The sequence below is a fragment of the Cutaneotrichosporon oleaginosum genome (genome assembly GCF_008065305.1).
Source record: "Cutaneotrichosporon oleaginosum strain ATCC 20508 chromosome Unknown ATCC20508_contig03, whole genome shotgun sequence".
Lineage (NCBI taxonomy): Eukaryota > Fungi > Basidiomycota > Tremellomycetes > Trichosporonales > Trichosporonaceae > Cutaneotrichosporon > Cutaneotrichosporon oleaginosum.
The window spans coordinates 740,559-757,782 of NW_027072172.1; the positions used below are offsets into that span (position 1 = coordinate 740,559).

At 61.5% G+C, this 17,224-nt stretch overlaps 8 protein-coding genes across 8 annotated transcripts; 4 read left to right on the forward strand and 4 right to left on the reverse strand.

Moving 5' to 3' along the window:
- Nucleotides 1–51: 51 nt before the first annotated feature.
- COLE_03471 (mitochondrial 37S ribosomal protein mS23) lies at nt 52–1,116 on the reverse strand (the record flags this gene model as incomplete). The annotated part of the gene is made up of 2 exons (XM_018423053.2): nt 52–414; nt 505–1,116. The coding sequence occupies 2 exons, from the start codon at nt 1,114–1,116 to the stop codon at nt 52–54; spliced, it is 975 nt and encodes a 324-aa protein (XP_018279235.1).
- A 234-nt stretch (nt 1,117–1,350) lies between these two features.
- Nucleotides 1,351–3,098, forward strand: COLE_03472 (uncharacterized protein; the record flags this gene model as incomplete). Its single annotated transcript, XM_018423052.2, has 5 exons — nt 1,351–1,431; nt 1,465–2,036; nt 2,117–2,357; nt 2,398–2,510; nt 2,567–3,098. 5 exons carry the CDS (start codon nt 1,351–1,353, stop codon nt 3,096–3,098), a joined length of 1,539 nt encoding a protein of 512 aa, XP_018279234.1.
- A 114-nt stretch (nt 3,099–3,212) lies between these two features.
- On the reverse strand, nt 3,213–6,728 carry COLE_03473 (uncharacterized protein; the record flags this gene model as incomplete). Its single annotated transcript, XM_018427408.2, has 2 exons — nt 3,213–6,577; nt 6,626–6,728. 2 exons carry the CDS (start codon nt 6,726–6,728, stop codon nt 3,213–3,215), a joined length of 3,468 nt encoding a protein of 1,155 aa, XP_018279233.1.
- Nucleotides 6,729–9,332: 2,604 nt separating this feature from the next.
- COLE_03474 (60S ribosomal protein uL5) lies at nt 9,333–9,904 on the reverse strand (the record flags this gene model as incomplete). The annotated part of the gene is made up of 2 exons (XM_018427407.2): nt 9,333–9,796; nt 9,871–9,904. 2 exons carry the CDS (start codon nt 9,902–9,904, stop codon nt 9,333–9,335), a joined length of 498 nt encoding a protein of 165 aa, XP_018279232.1.
- A 1,243-nt stretch (nt 9,905–11,147) lies between these two features.
- Nucleotides 11,148–11,664, forward strand: COLE_03475 (uncharacterized protein; the record flags this gene model as incomplete). The annotated part of the gene is made up of 2 exons (XM_018419967.2): nt 11,148–11,214; nt 11,252–11,664. 2 exons carry the CDS (start codon nt 11,148–11,150, stop codon nt 11,662–11,664), a joined length of 480 nt encoding a protein of 159 aa, XP_018279231.2.
- Nucleotides 11,665–11,834: 170 nt separating this feature from the next.
- Nucleotides 11,835–12,534, forward strand: COLE_03476 (uncharacterized protein; the record flags this gene model as incomplete). The annotated part of the gene is made up of 4 exons (XM_018427406.2): nt 11,835–11,946; nt 11,978–12,036; nt 12,077–12,384; nt 12,423–12,534. The coding sequence occupies 4 exons, from the start codon at nt 11,835–11,837 to the stop codon at nt 12,532–12,534; spliced, it is 591 nt and encodes a 196-aa protein (XP_018279230.1).
- A 442-nt stretch (nt 12,535–12,976) lies between these two features.
- Nucleotides 12,977–13,699, reverse strand: COLE_03477 (uncharacterized protein; the record flags this gene model as incomplete). Its single annotated transcript, XM_018423051.2, has 3 exons — nt 12,977–13,228; nt 13,281–13,391; nt 13,577–13,699. 3 exons carry the CDS (start codon nt 13,697–13,699, stop codon nt 12,977–12,979), a joined length of 486 nt encoding a protein of 161 aa, XP_018279229.2.
- Nucleotides 13,700–15,649: 1,950 nt separating this feature from the next.
- COLE_03478 (uncharacterized protein) lies at nt 15,650–17,089 on the forward strand (the record flags this gene model as incomplete). The annotated part of the gene is made up of 1 exon (XM_018420353.1): nt 15,650–17,089. One exon carries the CDS (start codon nt 15,650–15,652, stop codon nt 17,087–17,089), a length of 1,440 nt encoding a protein of 479 aa, XP_018279228.1.
- Nucleotides 17,090–17,224: the final 135 nt, after the last annotated feature.

Consider the following 17,224-nt stretch of genomic DNA (forward strand, 5'->3'; position numbering starts at 1 on the left):
GCCGAATCCCACCCGACGCACACGCAGATCAGATGTACATGCATGCAGATGCTAGTTCTTGCCAAGGATGGCGGCCATGAGCTCGAGGTCGTCCATCTCCTCCTCGTCCTTCTTCGGCGTGCTTGCTGCGTCCGCCACGGGTGCCGCTGGCGCGACTGGTGCGGGCTGGATCGCGGAGAGCAAGTCGCCGGCCGCGACACCCGCACGGACAGGCGGCGGAAGGCGCCAGCGCGCAGCGTACGCCTTCCCTCCTGTGAACCCGCCCGCTGGCACTGACCCTGGCACGACGTCAGCCGTCCACACCTTGGGCTTGCGGTGCTTGAGCGTCGGCACGTGTCCCGTCTGCGTCGCGGTGCCGGCGCGCGAGGCCGCCGTCTCGTCAAGAATCCGCGCCTCCTTGTCAAAGGTCCGTTGCTGGGGTCAGCAAAGGCAGAGCATGGCGGGCGCCATGGAAAGACTCCTTCCAGTCTGGTCGCCGATCGCCACCAATCAATTCCAACTCACGTGTTCTGAGCGCTTGAACTCGGCACCGTACGCCACGGCCTCACCCTGCGCGGCCAGGGTCGCCATCTCGTGCGCGGCACGGAGGGCGATAAACTCGTCCGTCGCCTGCTTGTACGCATGGCTCAAGCTCAGCCCCTTGGCGTGAAGGTTGAGCGTGAACTCGACCGTGTCCTCGATGGTGGGGTATGCGCCGCGCTGGCTGAGCGCAGTCCACGCGGCGCCGTCGACGGCAGTCGACAGGCGGACCGTGTCGGCCTCGACAAGCGAGTGCGGGCGCAGCGCCTCGAACGGGAAATCGGCGAAGAACTGGCGCCGCACATGGTCCGCGGCATACACGATGTCGCGGGGCCGCTGCTTCGGCTCGCGCGTGTGGCGCGCGCGCGCGCGCGACGCATGCCCCTCGCGCCGCGCGTCGAACTCGGCGTCCGTCGGCAGGTCGTCGTACCCCTTGCCCTCGTGTGGCCTGTTGCGGCGCGTCGCGCGCCGCAGCGGGATCGCCGGCGGCGGGTTGTTGATCACAGGCGCGTACCATGTTGGCGGCTTAGCGACGAGCGTACTCGCGATAAGACGCGACATGGCCGCCGGGACCTGCGTGGGGATGTAGCGCACCATGGCTGAGGCTCGATGCTCGGTGCTCGGTCGATGTGTAGTAAAAGTCGGACGGAGACGCTGAAGCCAGACAAGAGCGGCCGATTGGAGAAAGTAGAAATCAAATGCGGAAACTAATCCACGTGGCAATCGTCACCATCGCCTGGGTGTACGGCGTGCAGGACGCGCGTTCAGTGACGCCTACGACAATCTCGCTGCTTCATCAACAATCACTCCTCCAGCTCCATTCTAGCCGCCATGTCGTTTCAACGGAAACAGGAGAAGGACTACACTAAGGAGGTCAATGACCTCGCTCCCGAGGCTGAGGCGCTTGCGAAGGTGAGACATAACCACTGGCAGAGCTGACAACAGGGCGGCAAGCTGAGTGAGGCAGTCGACCGCATCTCGGCGCTGGAGAAGCAGACGCGCAACGCCTCCGACATGTCCTCGACCGCCTCTTTGCTCACCCTTCTTGTCCGCCTCTGCTGGGAGCAGAACGACCTCGACACCCTCAACGCCCAGATCGCCATAATGTCCAAGAAGCATGGGCAGCTCAAGGAGGCTGTTGTGCGTATGGTCGACGAGGCCATCCCGTACCTCGACATACTGGAGGAGCGGGGCGAGAAGAGCAAGCCCAAGGGTGGGCGCTGGCTTGAGCTCCTCCACACCCTGCGCGACACAACCGAGGGCAAGATCTACCTCGAGCTCCAGCGCGCTCGGCTCACGGCCCAGCTCGCAGCGTATCACGAGTCTCTGGCGGAGTCGGCGCCAAAGGAAGACGCCGCGCAGCGCGAGGCCCGGAAGAAGAACGAGGCAAAGGGCGATGAGAAGGTCAAGAAGGAGCCCGTGACGGCGGAGGATCACTACAACGCCGCAGCGGATCTCATGAGCGACATCCAGATTGAGACATACTCGTCCATGGACAAGCGCGAGAAGACAAACTTGTGAGTGCTATTTGGGTGTGTTTGAGCGGCGAAGCTCGATACGGAAGGAAGGCTCGGCACGGAAGAAGACTGACCCTCAGTATCCTCGAGCAGATGCGCCTCGAGTCGCTCCGCGGTAACTGGAACAAGGTCCGTGTCGGCAGCCGCAAGATCAACCGCGTCTACCTCAAGGACAAGGACGCGACCGACCTCAAGCTCCGATACTACGAGCTCATTGTCCACCTTGCCCTCCAGGAGGACAACTACCTGGAGGTTTGCAACGCGTACCAGGCCGTGTGGGACACGCCGGAAGTCAAGGAGGACGAGGCGCGCGAGCTTGGCGTGAGTTCGCTCTTTCTGACACTTCAACGCTGACACCCAGGTCATCGAGAACATAATTATGTATGTCGTGCTGGCTCCCTACAGCAACGAGCAGAGCGACATGCTGCACAAGCTGTATGCCGACCACAAGCTGGAGAAGGCGCCCTTGCACTAGTAAGTCCCTTTGCCTACCCACATCTATCCCGCTCCGCCGCTCCTGCTCACACCAGTGCGCTCCTTAAGTGCTTCGTGACGAAGGAGCTCATGCGCTGGCCCGGCATCGAGGACCTGTACGGCCCCGAGCTGCGCAAGTCGCCCGTCTTCGCGCCCGATACCACGCTCGGCGTTAAGACGGGGCCGCAAGCTGACGAGGAGCGCAAGCCAGACCGCACGGTCTCGCCCGGCGACGCGCGGTGGGACGCACTGCACTCGCGTGTGGTCGAGCACAACATTCGCGTCATCGCAGCATATTACAGCCGCATCACGCTGCAGCGGCTGACGGAGCTCCTTGACCTGCCTGCGCTCACCACTGAACGGACACTCTGCAAGCTCGTGACGGACAAGACGGTGTATGCGCGGATCGACCGGCCGGCGGGCATCGTCAGCTTCCAGCGGCCGCGCAAGACCAACGAGACCCTTAATGCGTGGAGCACGGACATCTCTAAGATGCTCAGTTTGGTCGAGAAAACGAGCCACCTCGTCTCCAAGGAGTATGCGATGCACGAGGCAGCGCAAGCGGGCCGCAAGAAGGTCAAGGCGTAGCAGTGTATTTTAGACTTCTAGTAGACAGCAGAGAGAGACGACAGACAGACAGACATGCATGCATAAGTGTACGAGCCCGTGACAACCGGAGACTAGTGTTACAACTGGAAAGCGCTAGCGACGTAGATGGCCCGCTGCGCCTCTGATCTGCCCGCCGACAGCGCCGACGGCATTGCCCACTACGCCTTTGAACTGTCCTGCGCCGACGCTCCCGGCCTTGATGTGGCCCTTGAACTGGCCCCACTTGCCAGGCTTGTGCAGTCCGTGCTGCCACTGGCTTACGTCGCCGAGGCCGAAGGGGGGCTCCGGCTCCAATTCGTCCTCATCTTCATCTTCGCCCGAGTCAGATGGAATGTGGGGCTGGCGCGACGCCATGATGCTGCTTGTACCCTTATGGCTGGAGGATTGGGCCGCAAATGCGCGCGCCTGCGCCAGACCCACGTATCGCGGCGTGCCCTCCGACAGGCTGAGCGAGGTAGCGCGCGACAGGTGCCCGTTGCGCCGCGGCATCGAGGAGAGCATCGTGCCATGCTGCGAGTTCCGCGGCGACACACTCGACGGCACTCCTGCCTTGATGACCGCCATGGGCGAGGTGCGCGACGACAGCGAGTTCTTGCGCGAGCGCGTCATATCCGACACCATCGGCAGTGGGCCGGAGATGTGCGGATTTGAGTCAAGATCCTTGGGACTGGAACCTATCGGATCGGTCAGCCGCCTGGGGTGTGCTGCCGCAGCAGACGGCCCGGCGGTCAGCCACATGTCGCTGGCCGATGTGGCTCGAGAGCGCGAAGTAGCGCTCATAGAGCGCTGGTGGAATCCATGCATTGTCGATGAGGTAGTCAAAGTCGACATTCGATCGCGGTACGCCGATTCGCGGCGCTCGTAAATGCGGCTGACAGACGAATCCACAGTCGGCGGTGCACGTGGGATGAAGCCAGAACTGCCGCGGTGGGTGACCTCAGTCCCGCTGCGGCTCGTTGTAGACCCCGAGCTCATCGCACTGTGCCGTTGAGAGGAACGGCGGTCGGACCCGCTGCTCACTGAGCTCATGCCCTCGACGCGCGCGAACTCCTCTGCTAGCGCGTAACTCTCGCCGTACGCTGCCAGCTGATCGGCGAGCGTACGACTTGACAGTTCAGAGTTGGGAAGCTGCGCAATACTCAACACGTCTCGTTCGTCCTGCTCACGTGCGTCACAGGCCTCTGCATGATTCGAAATCTTGCGCTGTGGTGGGCGAAGAGGCCGTCCCTCGTGAATCGGTCCGTCCAGCGTGGACCGCTGGGAGGATGACCGCTGCGATGAGGACCGTTGCGACGCCGAACGGTGTGGTACGCCACGCGGTGGGGTCGGCGTAGGCGAAGACCTCTGTGAGGCCGAACGCTGTAGAGGAGACCGCCGCTCTGGTACATGCGAAGCTAGGAGTCTCTCCGACGGCAGAGATGAAGGGCCTGCACGCTCTGAAGGCAATCCGGAGCCAAGGGCGGCCATGGTCGCCGCCTTGATCGAACTCTGTCGCGTACGATTAGTCTCAGGAGTATCGGGCAGCAGCCCAAGAGATCTCAAGTCAGTGTCGGGAGGTACACGGTTGCTGCCGGAGCCTGGAGGTGTCATCAATCTTGACGACGGAGGTGTGGAAATGGAGTCGGTGAGCTGCGAGCTCACACTCCCACCACGGAAGTGGCTGAGATTCCCGTCGGACCCAGGAGGGAGGAGGGTGTCCGCGGTGGAGTTGCGGTTGAATACAGCATTGCCAACTGGCATGGCGCCCTCGCCCGCGGTGGGCGATGGTGGGGCGATGTCCAAGGCATGCGGAGGCGCGGTAATGGTCACATCGCCCTCGTCCTCGCTATCCTCGAGACGAGCTTTGTCTTCGAACGGCGAGGGTTCCGTGGCAGGTGTGGTGCTCACACCAGCGACCTCATCAGATTCACCTAGTGAAGCGCTGTCGCTAGATGGCCCGCCGAGTTCACCGGAGGTGTCCGTTGGTGGTGAATTTCCACTGGGGACTACCCTAGATCTTCGCCTCGCCGCTGTCGAGCCAGGCATGGCAGGAAGGGAAGGCATGCGGCGTGGCGCATCTCTCGAGATAGGCTTTCGCACCACCTCGGTGACACTTCGCCGCACGGACGCCTTCCGCGCATCCTCGTCACTCTCTTCTCCCCATGTGTTTGCCAAGGGACTGGGGCTGATCACCCCACCGACGTTCCTGCGGCGCGAGTCCCAACCTCGCTCATTTGATGCAGGTGGCGGTGGAATACTCGTTGCTGGACGTTCGGAAGACATACTGCGCGAGGAAGGGCTTGTGGGTAGATCGCCAAAGAAGCGCGTCTTCGTGACTGGCGCGGAGATGGAGGCTGCAGCCTCGAGCTGGTCACCAAGCCGTAGGACGTCCGTGGCCATCTGCATCATTTCAGGATCCATGCTCGCCCTTTTGAGGCGCGCAATGCTCTCCTCCAACTGCTCAGTGGGAACTGGGCGAGGGAAGGACGGTTCTTGACGCTTCGGTGGACTAGGGCTACGGGAATGTGGCGACTGCCCGCGTCGGAACAGCTTCAGTAAAGCGCGCTTCTGCGACTTGGTGCGCTGTACCGTCTCCGTGGTCCTGTTGCGCCCTCGGCCGAAGATACCAGACGAGGGAGTGATCGGTGACGTCAGGTCTGATTCTGTGATGGACGGCGAAGAATCCTTCTCGGTCTTGCGCATCGCCGTGCGGAATGCTACACCAGGGTGTGCGGCCTTCTCGAGTATGGAAGGGAGGGACGGTCTTCTTGATGACTTTAGAACGTTGTAAGACGAAGATGGGGACAGGGTTGGGTTGGACGGAGATTCCTGATCGGGGACGGGCGTTTTGATGCCACTGCCGTTGGGGAGGCTGGGTCCTTCGTCATCCACTATGCTGTTGGAGGCTGGCGATATGGGGGATGGGGATGGGAGGGCGCAATTGGGACCATCGACGTCAACGGCTGGTGTTGGCACCAATGACAGTTCTGGTCTGCCGGATGGGGTAGTTGTGCCATCGCTGAGGAAGCTGGCAGCGCGGGTAGTCGAGCTGCTGTCGTCTGGCGATGGAGCACTGGTCCTTCCTCCTCGGAAACCCATCTCAAGGCTGGAGCGGAACAGGCGAGCCTTTTCGGAGGCGACGCTGACCATGCTGCTAGCCCGCTCCTTGCCCTTCCGCGATACTAGCACGTCCGTTTCGGACGCGGTACCTGCGCCGTTGATGCCCCCCGCGTCCGCTCCGTGCACGCGCGCAGACGCATCCGGTTCGGAGACAGCAGACATCGAGGACCCAGGCCGCTCGTGGACGTGAGACCATAATCGGATGGCGTGTACAATCTCGTTATACCCGCTGATCTCTGCCAAGTCTTCCGGTGTCAGGCCATTCTTGTCCAGCTTGTCGGAGACAGCGCCACACCCCAGAAGAATCTGGACAACGGCTTTGTGCCCATTGGCCGCGGCAAAGTGGAGAGGAGTCGAGCCTGCTGGTCAGTGCGCCGCGCGCCTGTCACCGCCAAGCGGTCACTCACCGACTGTTCCAACGGCGGGAACGTTGTTCCCTCGTTTGCCGTTGTCTGAGTAGCGTCGGGGAAGACGAGGGGCGTTGACGTCTGCGCCGCGGTCGATGAGCATACGCACTACGCTTACGCTGCCGCCCGAGCACGCCGCATGGAGGGGGAGACAGCCGTGCAATAGCGAATTGACCGGCTGGCCGTGCGTCAGGGCGTAGTGCACGAGTCCAAGGTTTCCGCTCGCGGCAGCCGAGTGAAGTTCGAGATTTGGGTCTGGTGAGCGCAAAGGGGGAGCATGGTAGTGAGGAGCGACACGCGAGGGGTTGATGGCGAGCGATTCAATGTCAGTTCATGAGACGGCGCGCGGAGGAAGAAGAACGTGTGAATGGTGGCAAGGGTGCTGGGTACACGGGGTAGGGCACATGTTGGCTCCGAGGCCGGGCATCGCCGTCCCCATTGCCATACCCGAAGTCTCGGCGATGCTGCCGGTCGATCGGAGATCGGCGCCAGCCACTTGGGTCTCCTGCAGCGTTGCCGAATCGCTGGCATCTCGCCGTGCGCATCCTTCTTCGGGTCCGAGAGATCAAGTCCAACTCACAGTCTAGCACGACGTCGTACTTTGCTTCGACCTTCTCCGATTTTGTATTGCTGGAGGGCATCCGGCCTCGGAGCGCTTCTAGCTTTGTGGCCGTGTTGACCGTAACGCGCTCGGCAGCCGACTGTGAGCCGACGGCCGAGCCCCCTACTGGGGGCATGGCAAGTTGAGAGTGGGCAAGGAGCGGTGGACAATAGGGCGCCGCGCTGCGTGCGCTTCAAGTGCAGCAACAGCAGGCGGCGGCGAGAGTGGGATGGGTGGGGGAAGGTGGCGGGTCGGCGTGCTGTGTGTATGTGTGTCACGAGCGCGAGGTGAGAAAGATGGTGTGGGCGATGCCGGGAGTCTTGAGAGCGCCGAGCGAGTGTCGAGAGACGAAAGAGATGAGAGTTGAGAGTTGAGAACGAGAATGTCGGGGGTGATAGCTGGCTGGCTTGATCACTCTGCGGTGTGGCCTTGGGCGGGATGGCCTGGGTGGCTTGAGCACGGATACTAGAGTGACAAGGGGAAACCGTCTCGTTTGACGAAATGGACAGGCCAGTGGCGTTGGGGTGGTCAGGTCTCGTCGACCAACGTGGCGAGGGGGATGGAGGGTGCGATGAGGAGATGGGTAAGAGTGGAGAGGAGAGACAGAGAGATGGTGGCCACGAAAGGTATGGGGCTGGGGATGCGTCTGCGAGTTGATGCCACCCATAGCCGCCCAGAGCCAGGACGCCGGGGGTGCAGAGTGCAGAGAGGCCGGCGGTCAGTCGAGTCTCCTGTTGGATCTAATGTGTGCCTGGCGAGCGACGCCCTTCACAGTCACATTTAGCCCTCCTCTTCATCATTCACCGGATCACCGGATCCACTGGCCACCCCATGCCCCATGCCCACATCTCCATTCGCCACTCAGATGTCCAGAACATGCACAACACCACTTCACAATCACAGATACATGTCATGCCGTCTCCTTCATAGCTCATCCCACTCATTCTTGCTGCACCTCGTTTCGCAGCGGGAGGCCGTTATCGTCATGCCTCAGGGATTGTTCCGAGGCATTCTCGTTCCCAGACCGACGCCGCGCCGCGCCGCACCGCGCCGCCATCATAGATCAGAGCGCAATGGCGCGGCGGGGGCGTGGGACTGCTATGATGCATGTCTTTTGCATCATGCCCCGGGCCCATATGTCCCATGCCCCATGCCCCAACGCCCATGGGCCATGATCTAGCCTTCGTCGTCCGCCTGCACGCCTGCCAGCTACAAGCCTGCAGCCTTCGGAGGTACGGAAGTGCGTACGACGCCGTAAGCTTAAACGAACGTGGGCTCTCGTCATTCCACCATGATCACGGGATGTGGGCTCGACTCCGTCATCCATGCATGCTCAAAGGCTACTAACTGCGTAAGAAGGCACAACACATGCAAATGCCTGGCTTTTATCATCCACGCGTGCTGTAGAATCCTGCTTTCGGAGTTCCGAGCCCAGAGAAATACTCCGAGGCGAGGATGGGGACTGGCAACGCACTTCAAGATTGCCTAAATCTTGTAATGTCTTCGGCGTGACGAGCCTCGAGGATGGACGTCGTCAAGCATCAGGTCCAACTGTCAAGATGTCACTTGACGTGCGGCATGCTCGCCTCACGGCAATTCTGTTTCTTTTCCAGCGCCTAGGAATGAACAAGGAGCCTAGGCGCCCCAGCCGTACCTACGGCGCTCGCTCGATCGCTCGGCTGGGTTAAATCCAGCGATGGAGATCTGCCAAGCCTCACCATAGCACCCGTCAGTCCATCTTGTTAGTGCCTCCTCTGACAATCTCGCCAAACGCCCCTCCGCACTCGCACGCCAGCTCGTGTGCAGCCTCGACTCGGCGCTGGCCTCATCAGGCGTTTGGCCCTCCCCGCTGCCACCGACCTAACCCAGCCACCCCCAGGCCAACCTCCCCCACCCAGCCACTTCCAACCACTACCACCAAACAAGTAGCTAGCAGCCGAAGGCAGCTGGGGAGGGAGATCATTGCCACAAGGGCAGGCCAGACGGGGCAGCAGGGCTGGTCGTGCGGCACCTACGTCTCACACCTGTCCTCCACAGCCCCGTGCGCACAGATCGTCATGATAGGCCAATGAAATGATACATCCCGCTCCCCATGCCATGCTACGCTTAGCGGGCAACAATGCCGTCGAAGCGCTGCTTGAACCAGGCGACGGTCTGGTCGGGCTTGACCTTGTGGGTGGCGCCGACGCGGCCGCCCTTGGACTTGCGGCGAGCAACGCGCATGCCGGGGCGGCCCATGATGACGTAGAAGTCCATGCCGAAGATACCGATTCCGGGGTCGTACTTGATGCCGAGGTCGATGTGCTCGTCGATACCGAAGCCAAAGTTGCCGGTCTCGGAGAAGTTACGGCGACGGAGCTCGTACTCCTTGACCTTGAGGGCGCGCTCAAGGACCTCCTCGGCCTTGGGGCCACGGATGGTGACGTGCACAGCGATCTTCTCGTTACGACGGATGGAGAACGAGCGGACGGTGTAGCGCGCCTTCGAGGTCACAGGGGTCTGACCAGTGAGCTGCTCCAGCACCTTGGCGGCACGGGTGAGACGGTCACCGGACTCGCCGACCGAGATGTCTGCCTGTCAGCGGGGCCTCGCAGGGCGCGAGGCGCAGCGCCGCGCTGCGCTTGGCGCGCGCGAGAAAACGCACTGATGACGAGCTTCTCGATGCGGAGCTCCTTCATCGGGTTGACGGCGGTCTTAGCGTCGGCCTGGATGTGAGTGACTACTCAAAACTTGACTTTGGTTTCACTTTGGTCTTCGAGGTTGCGCGCGCGTCCAGTCTGTCCTCCAGCCGTCCTCCATCGTCTCTCTCCCCATCACTGAACGAGCGAAGGCCTCGTCACAACTGGTGCGCAAACCAAGCTATGCTCGCTCGTACGACGGCACTCCTCTCGTCCAACCAAATCCGCCACCCTTCCCTCTCCACAGACTCGCGCGCAACCTTCGATCGGCCCGCGAGCGTCTCGCGCGCATACGCGTATCGCGACGTACCATTTTGAATACTGGGGTTAGTGTGATGCAAGACGAGGGTTGTGCGTGCACTTGTACTCACTGTTCTTGAGGGGATGGAAGTACCAAATCGCTGCTCCCAGGCCAAGTCCGCCAGCGTCGGCCAGCCAGGCAGGGTCGGCGGAGGCGCAAAAGGCTCCGCAGGGTGGGTCCTCATTTGATTCCGTGGATAGCTTAAACCCGAGCCGATAGTTTCGATAGTTTCTGTGCCTGAGGCGGATGTTCGCCGCGGGCAATCTCCGGCTTTGAAGTTGGTGGCAAATGACGTTTACTGAGTGCCTGATCGCCTTGCAATCCAACCTGCATCTCCATCTCCCACATGTCCTGGACGTCACTACACCCGCCTCGTCCGCTTGCTCACCACTTTGCTTTCGAGTTAAATCAATATAATGGTGCTATAGAACATGAGAGGCCGTCACGGTAGCTCTCGGGTGTAGACCGCCTCGTATTTTGCATGACACGGCTCCTACACTCTCAAGCCGGATTGTACGCAACTGGCCCCGACAATCCAATGCCCCGGCACACAGCCTTTCCAACTCCAGGCCCAGGTCGCCTTAAGCGCGAGTACACCCATAACATATTGAGGAACATGATCGAGTGATCAGTCTGTCGAATTGTCATGCTAGCGTGTTCTGACGCCTCGAGTAACGTCGAGACCATCTAAGAACTCTTCAACAGCGAGGGAAGGACCTCCACCTCACCTCAGAAATTCATTTCGTCATCACTCCCAACCCCTCCCAGACACGACTCTACCCATCACACACCATGGCGTCTCCTCCTAGCAGCAGCAAGGGCAAGGGCAAGGCGACCGCAGCCTCCGACACGGACGAGTACCAGCACGTGCACGAGTCGCACCACAGCATGGGCTCCGAGATCCCGTGGCCTGTGGTGCGCGCCGAAGAGATCGCCGACGCGATGGAGCACCGCGTCCACTTTCTCGACGACACGAAGGGACGCACACAGGCGTGTCTGAGCGAGATGGGTGCGTGTCTTCGTATCATTTACATTGCTGACGCCAGCCGGCATCGAAACAGGCATGGGGATCCACAAGGTCTCGCTCGCGCCACACACCGAGAGCACGGTGCTTCACAGCCACGTGGGCGAGAGCGAGTGGCTGTACATCCTGAGCGGGAGCGCGACGCTGCGGCTCGCCCGCAGCGTCGGGGACGTCGAGGACTTGCGGCCGGGGCCAGAGGGCGGCGTGCATGTCGAAGAGACCGTGCTGCACGCTGGCGACTACGCCGGCTTCCCCGCCGGCAACCCCAAGGAGCGGTGGGCGCACTCGCTGCGCGCTGGCGACGAGCCCTGCGAGTACCTCCTCGGCGGGGAGCGCAAGAGCATCGACGTGATCACGTATCCGACGCTCGGGAAGACGTTGGTTAGCCACGAGGAGAGCGGGGCGGAGGCCATGTTTGTTGGGCGGAGCGATTAATCAGATGGGAATGTACAGTCACCTGCCATGCCCACCAGCCATGAGGTCATGGCTTGCCAGCAGGACAAGTAACCCACATTATCAGCCACTGAAATTGACATCGACTTGTTCTCCTTACTTGCGTTCTTGCCTTCTCATCTGCTCAACAGTAACACCAACACCTCGTCACCATGACCTTCAACCCCCTCGTCAAGGCCGCCGACATTCAAGCAGGCCTCAAACAAGCCTCGCACTTCCTCAACGACAACGTGTCCAAGCGCACTCTCTGCCTCTCGGAGCTCGGTGCGCACGCGCCCTCCAAATCTCACACCAGCGGGCATGACCGACCTTGGGGTCCACTTCGTCTCCCTGCCCCCCAACAAGTCCGGATGCGTGCGTCGCTCTGACTCTCTAACCCCCTAACATCCTACAGGAGCTTCATCACCACTACGTTGACTCAGAGTGGTTCTACATCCTCCGCGGCAGCGGCAGGCTCCAGCTCGCCCCCTGTGTCATGGAGTCTTCAGAACGCAGCGGCATGGCGCCGCTCCCCGGCGCCGTGGAAGTGCGCGAGGTGGAAGTGGGGCCGGGCGACTTCGCGGGTTTCCCCGGAGCTGTGGCGGGCACGGGGCGGGCGCAGGGCGAGACGCCACTTGCGCACACATTCGTGGCGGGCACCGAGGGTATGGATTACCTCGTGGGTGGGACGCGCAATGCGTTCGATGTGTGTGTGTATCCGCTGTGAGTTAGGAGGGGAGGTGTGGGCGAGCTGATGGCAGCAAGGGCAAAACGCTCCTGCGCGATGTTGTCGGCGGCGCGCGTGCGATAGCGGATTATGGTGCGCTGCATGATGTTCCTGCGGCTGCGATGGCGGCGGAGCAACCGAAGTAGGGGATGCATTCCTCAGTACGATAGATTGTTGTGTGGCTCTGGGGCAGCACTCGCAGGCTCCCGTTGGCACGCAGGGGCTAGGTTGGCAGTGCCTCATACAGTTGAGAAACAATTCCCACATTGCGCGTCCACATGGAACAAACCGCGTACTGTCGGGTCCCATGGGCGCGACATTTCGCATAAACATTCCACTGTTTTAGAATGTGCGGCAGAGGGCACCGGCAGGTGGGACACACCGAGTTGTGTGCGTGTGTCGAGGGAGCGCCAAGTGCACGGGAGCTGAAGCAGGGCTGCTTGCTGACATCCCCCAATCGGTGTTAGCTGTCATCAGCACCTCCTGGCAATCAGTATGCGAGACCCGCGTGCGAGGCAGCCACTTGGCTTGGCCGACCCCTGTTCAGTGCAAGCACCATCGACATAGAACCTGCAATGACTTCATCCTCTACGCCTTGCCAGCCTGCTGGCGCGCCTCGTCACCGTGGACGAGGACACAGGGCCCGCCAATAACAATCTCCTCGGAGAGGTTGTGCTTCTTAATGAAGGCCTCGATCTCGTCGTTCTCCGCGCCGGGCTGGAACCAGATGCTGTGCGGCTTCTTGGCCGGGTCGGCGTAAAGCTTCTGCAGGTACTCGTAGCCGAGCTTGGGCGAGATGATCATCGAGATCGACGTGTTGGTGAGGTCGGGGAGCGCGGTCTGCGATTAGCAGGAGGGCGGGGTTGCAGGGCACCAAGACACAAGGACTCACGGGCGACTCAACAACCTTCAGGCCCTCGACGGGCTTCGAGTTGTCGAAGCGGTCCGAGGCCGGACGCACGGGCGTCACATCCATCTTGCGCTCCTGGTACCACTTGATGAGCTGATGTTAGCGGTGGCAGAAGGAGTGTGTGTGAGAGATGCGCGAAGGGATGGGCGTATAAGTCGAACGGACAACCCCAGGCCCAGCTCGTTTTTGGCCGATGTGCAATCCATGCAGTAGATGTACCACCTCAAGCAACTTTACTCCCCGCTGATGCATCTCGGCCTCGTCGGCTCCGCACTCACCTTGTTGTCGAACTTTGCCGGGTCCTGGAGCACACGGCCGACGACGGCGTAGCGCTTGGCGCCCATGAAGCGCTTAGCGGCGGCGGGGATGATTTTGATGGTGTGGGGGTCGACGTGGCCCATGGTGCTGTTTTGTGGTGTGGGTGAGGTGAGGAGAGGAGAGTGAGGCGGATGAGTAGAGTCGAGGGACGAGAACGAGTTGCGGGATGTGCTGGCGTCACCGAGGATGGAGGCGGATGAGGCCCCACCGGGTATGGCATTCGGCCTCGCCTAAATTAATTCCGGGCTGCCGGTAAGAGGACAGCTGTCACCATCGATTCCTATTAGCATTCGGAATTGAGAGGGCCCTTGGCTAATCAGTGGTGGCATCGTGGGAAAGTGTCCGTAACAGTGAGAGGGGAGCTTGCGATGCGAGAGCGAGAACGAGAACCAGGACGTTCAAAGACAATGGCAAGCAGTCAGCCACGGGAGAGTAATCTGCTGTAGACGGGTATGATACGAAAAGAGGCTTGGGTGGGGACATGACAAGATTGAAGGTAGACGGAGTGGGAGGCGGTAAAGGCGCCATGATGGAGAACCCCATCCTCCGCGGTCGGGTCGTCTCGAGATCGGTAAAGTCGCTCTCCCCTCACTGCCGTGCAATGCGTCGGTGGCTGCGCACTGAATCTCGCTTGGGTGTTAGAGTTGACCCGGAGCTGTGACAACCCCGACATCCGTTCTTGAGGCTCAGACCAGACCGTGTGGAAGCCACTACTTCGTGTGGCATGCGGACTGGAGGTACTACCAGTCTCACGCTGCGTTCTCATGACGATGCAACTCCTGCTTTCTGCCCAATGCCAAGGGCCCCGGTTCAGCCATGGCGATATCGCGTGCAGGTCGGCCGGGCAGCACGCGGATCAACGTCCAGTTGATCCTTCCATCCTCCGTCTGTGCCTTACTAAACTGACATCAGCGCGCCGTACCTCTCGATCAGCAAACATTCTGCACTCTTCCGCTCCGAACACACCAATGATAGTCGTCGTCGGCGAGACAGCTGCGCAGGTTCATCTGGATGTGTAAGTCAAGGAACCGAATATGCTTCAGCAGACGACATCGGATGGCTGCCCCACATGTGGCTACCGCACAAACATCACCATCCTACAGTCACTCCCGGATGGAATCACGTGCCGAACCCCATCCCCAGCGCCTCCTCGCGGTGCTAACACCTCACACCAAGAGTGGATGCATTCATGCCTCGCAGCCCCCGATGTCATGCCAGAGTGCCACCGCCCTCGTTTCAGAACCAACCTTGCTTGGAAGGCCGGATCTTGCCCCCGACAGTCCTGAACTCGCCATGTGGACTCAGGTCGGCGCCGGCGCGGGATTTGATAAGATTTCTTGGCGGTGGGCCCCCATGTGGTTTCTCAAAGCGCAAGAAGCAAGTCCTTAGCCACGTAACTAAGCCAGCCCACTCAACGGCGACCCAACTAATGAACTGTACATCGCCAAGACAAACTACATGAGGCATGACGTCGTTTAGCCTGCTGATGGACGGTTCCGCATGGACACGGCTTGGCGACGACGAACACTCGTCTGTTCAACGTTCTGCCGCTACTCTAACCATTGACATCGAGCTGGAGAGAGCAGGCACCATGTGGTCTCGTCTTGGCGGTGGGCGTTGCGCCTAACGTCGAGTGATGTCTCGGTCACAGCAGCGCTCGACGCAGCTCACGGTGCCCCTGCTCCGGGGAACTCTGAGCCCCATCCCAATGGCCCCAGTGAGCCCCAGTCCACTCAGCTGCCCATCTCATCCGGCGAGCCGGCCCCCGCCCTCCTCGGCCCACTTGATCTGGATCATTCAGACCAGACATAAAAGGAGGCGAGCGCTCTCTGACTTCCCCATCCCTCAACACAATGCGCATCGCCTACTTTGCTCTCCTTGCGTCTCTCGCCTCGCAGGCTGCGGCCTATGCCCCGGTCGACGAGCGCGGCCTCGCCTCGCCCGTCCTCGACGTCCGCGCCCCCCACCTGGACTTTGCCCCAATGCACCTCGCTCGCGACAATGACGGCAAGCACTCTTCGCCCCAGACCAACATGTACGCGGCCGCCGACCCTAGCGGTGCCGACGCCGCCATCTTCGGCGTGCAGAGCACCGAGAGCGGACCCAAGATTCTTGCGACCGGCCTCTCCGACGAGCGCAAGGCTGCCATTGAGGCCCTTCTCCCCGCAATGGGCGTGAGCGGCAGCGCCGGAAGCATCACCGCTATTCCCGGCGCTGAGGGTGACCCAGCCAAGGTCCTCATGCTCACTGGTGTCGGCAAGGAGCTTAATGCTGAGGCTGTCCGCCGTGCGACCGGTGTCGCGACCCGCACTGCCGCCGGCACCGCCAAGGTGGCCGTCATGATGCCGATTGACGACCCCGAGCTTATCCAGGCCGTGGCGGAGGGTGCGTCGCTCGGCGCGTACTCCTTCAACCGCTACAAGACTCAGGGTGCCCGGGACCCAGTTTCCGAGATCGTCATCGTCACCCAGGGCAACGAGGACGCCGTGAACAAGGCCGCCGTCCTCGCCAAGCACGTCAAGGCGGCGCGCGACCTCGCCAACATTCCGGGCGCCGACCTGTACCCCGAGACGATGGTGGACCGCGTCAACGAGGCGGTTGCAGGCTTGAACGGCGTCCAGGTCGAGGTCTGGGACGAGAAGCGTATGGAGGCCGAGGGCATGGGCGGCATCGTCGCCGTCGGCAAGGGTTCCACCCGCCCACCCCGTCTCATCAAGGTGACGTACAACCCCGCCGAATCGCGCGGTCACGTCTCCATCGTCGGCAAGGGCATCACCTTCGACACGGGCGGTATCTCGCTCAAGCCCTCGGCGGGCATGTGGGAGATGAAGGGCGACATGAGCGGCTCTGCGACGGCGCTGCACGCTGTGCTCGCGGCGGCCGAGCTCGGCATCCCAACCCGCATGACGGCGTGGATGTGCATGGCCGAGAACATGCCCGACGGCGGCGCGATGCGCAACGGCGACGTCCTCAAGTTCTACAACGGCAAGACTGCCGAGGTGTGGAACACGGATGCCGAAGGCCGCCTCGTCCTCGCGGACGGCCTGTCGATCGCCACCACCGAGAACCCCGACCTCCTCATCGATGTCGCGACCCTCACGGGCGCGCAGGTCGCCGCGCTGGGCTCGCGTACCGCCGGCCTCATGGGCGACAAGAAGGCCGTTGACGCTGTGCAGGCCGCCAGCACCGCTACCGGCGAGCCATTCCACTTCATGCCCTTCCCCGAGGAGATGTTCGCGGACATGGTCTCCAACACCGCCGACTACCGCAACATCGGGGCTGTCAGCAACGGCGGCATGCAGAAGGGCGGTATCTTCCTCAGCCACTTCGCGGGCGACGCCGGCAACTGGGCCCACCTCGACGTTGCTGGCCCCGCACTCAACTCCGGCGGGCCTTGGGGCTTCACCTCGGCCGAGGGCACTGGCTTCGCCATGCGCACCCTTGTCAAGGTTGCCGAGCAGCTCAACGCTTAGGCTGGCGGTTGAAATTGGAGATGCCGGGAGACGCAGTCTGAAGTAAAGGATTAGAATAGCCGCTGTTATAGTTCATGCACGGTAGTGTCATTTTACACCAGCGGCTACGTTGAGACATGATACGTACATACTGAC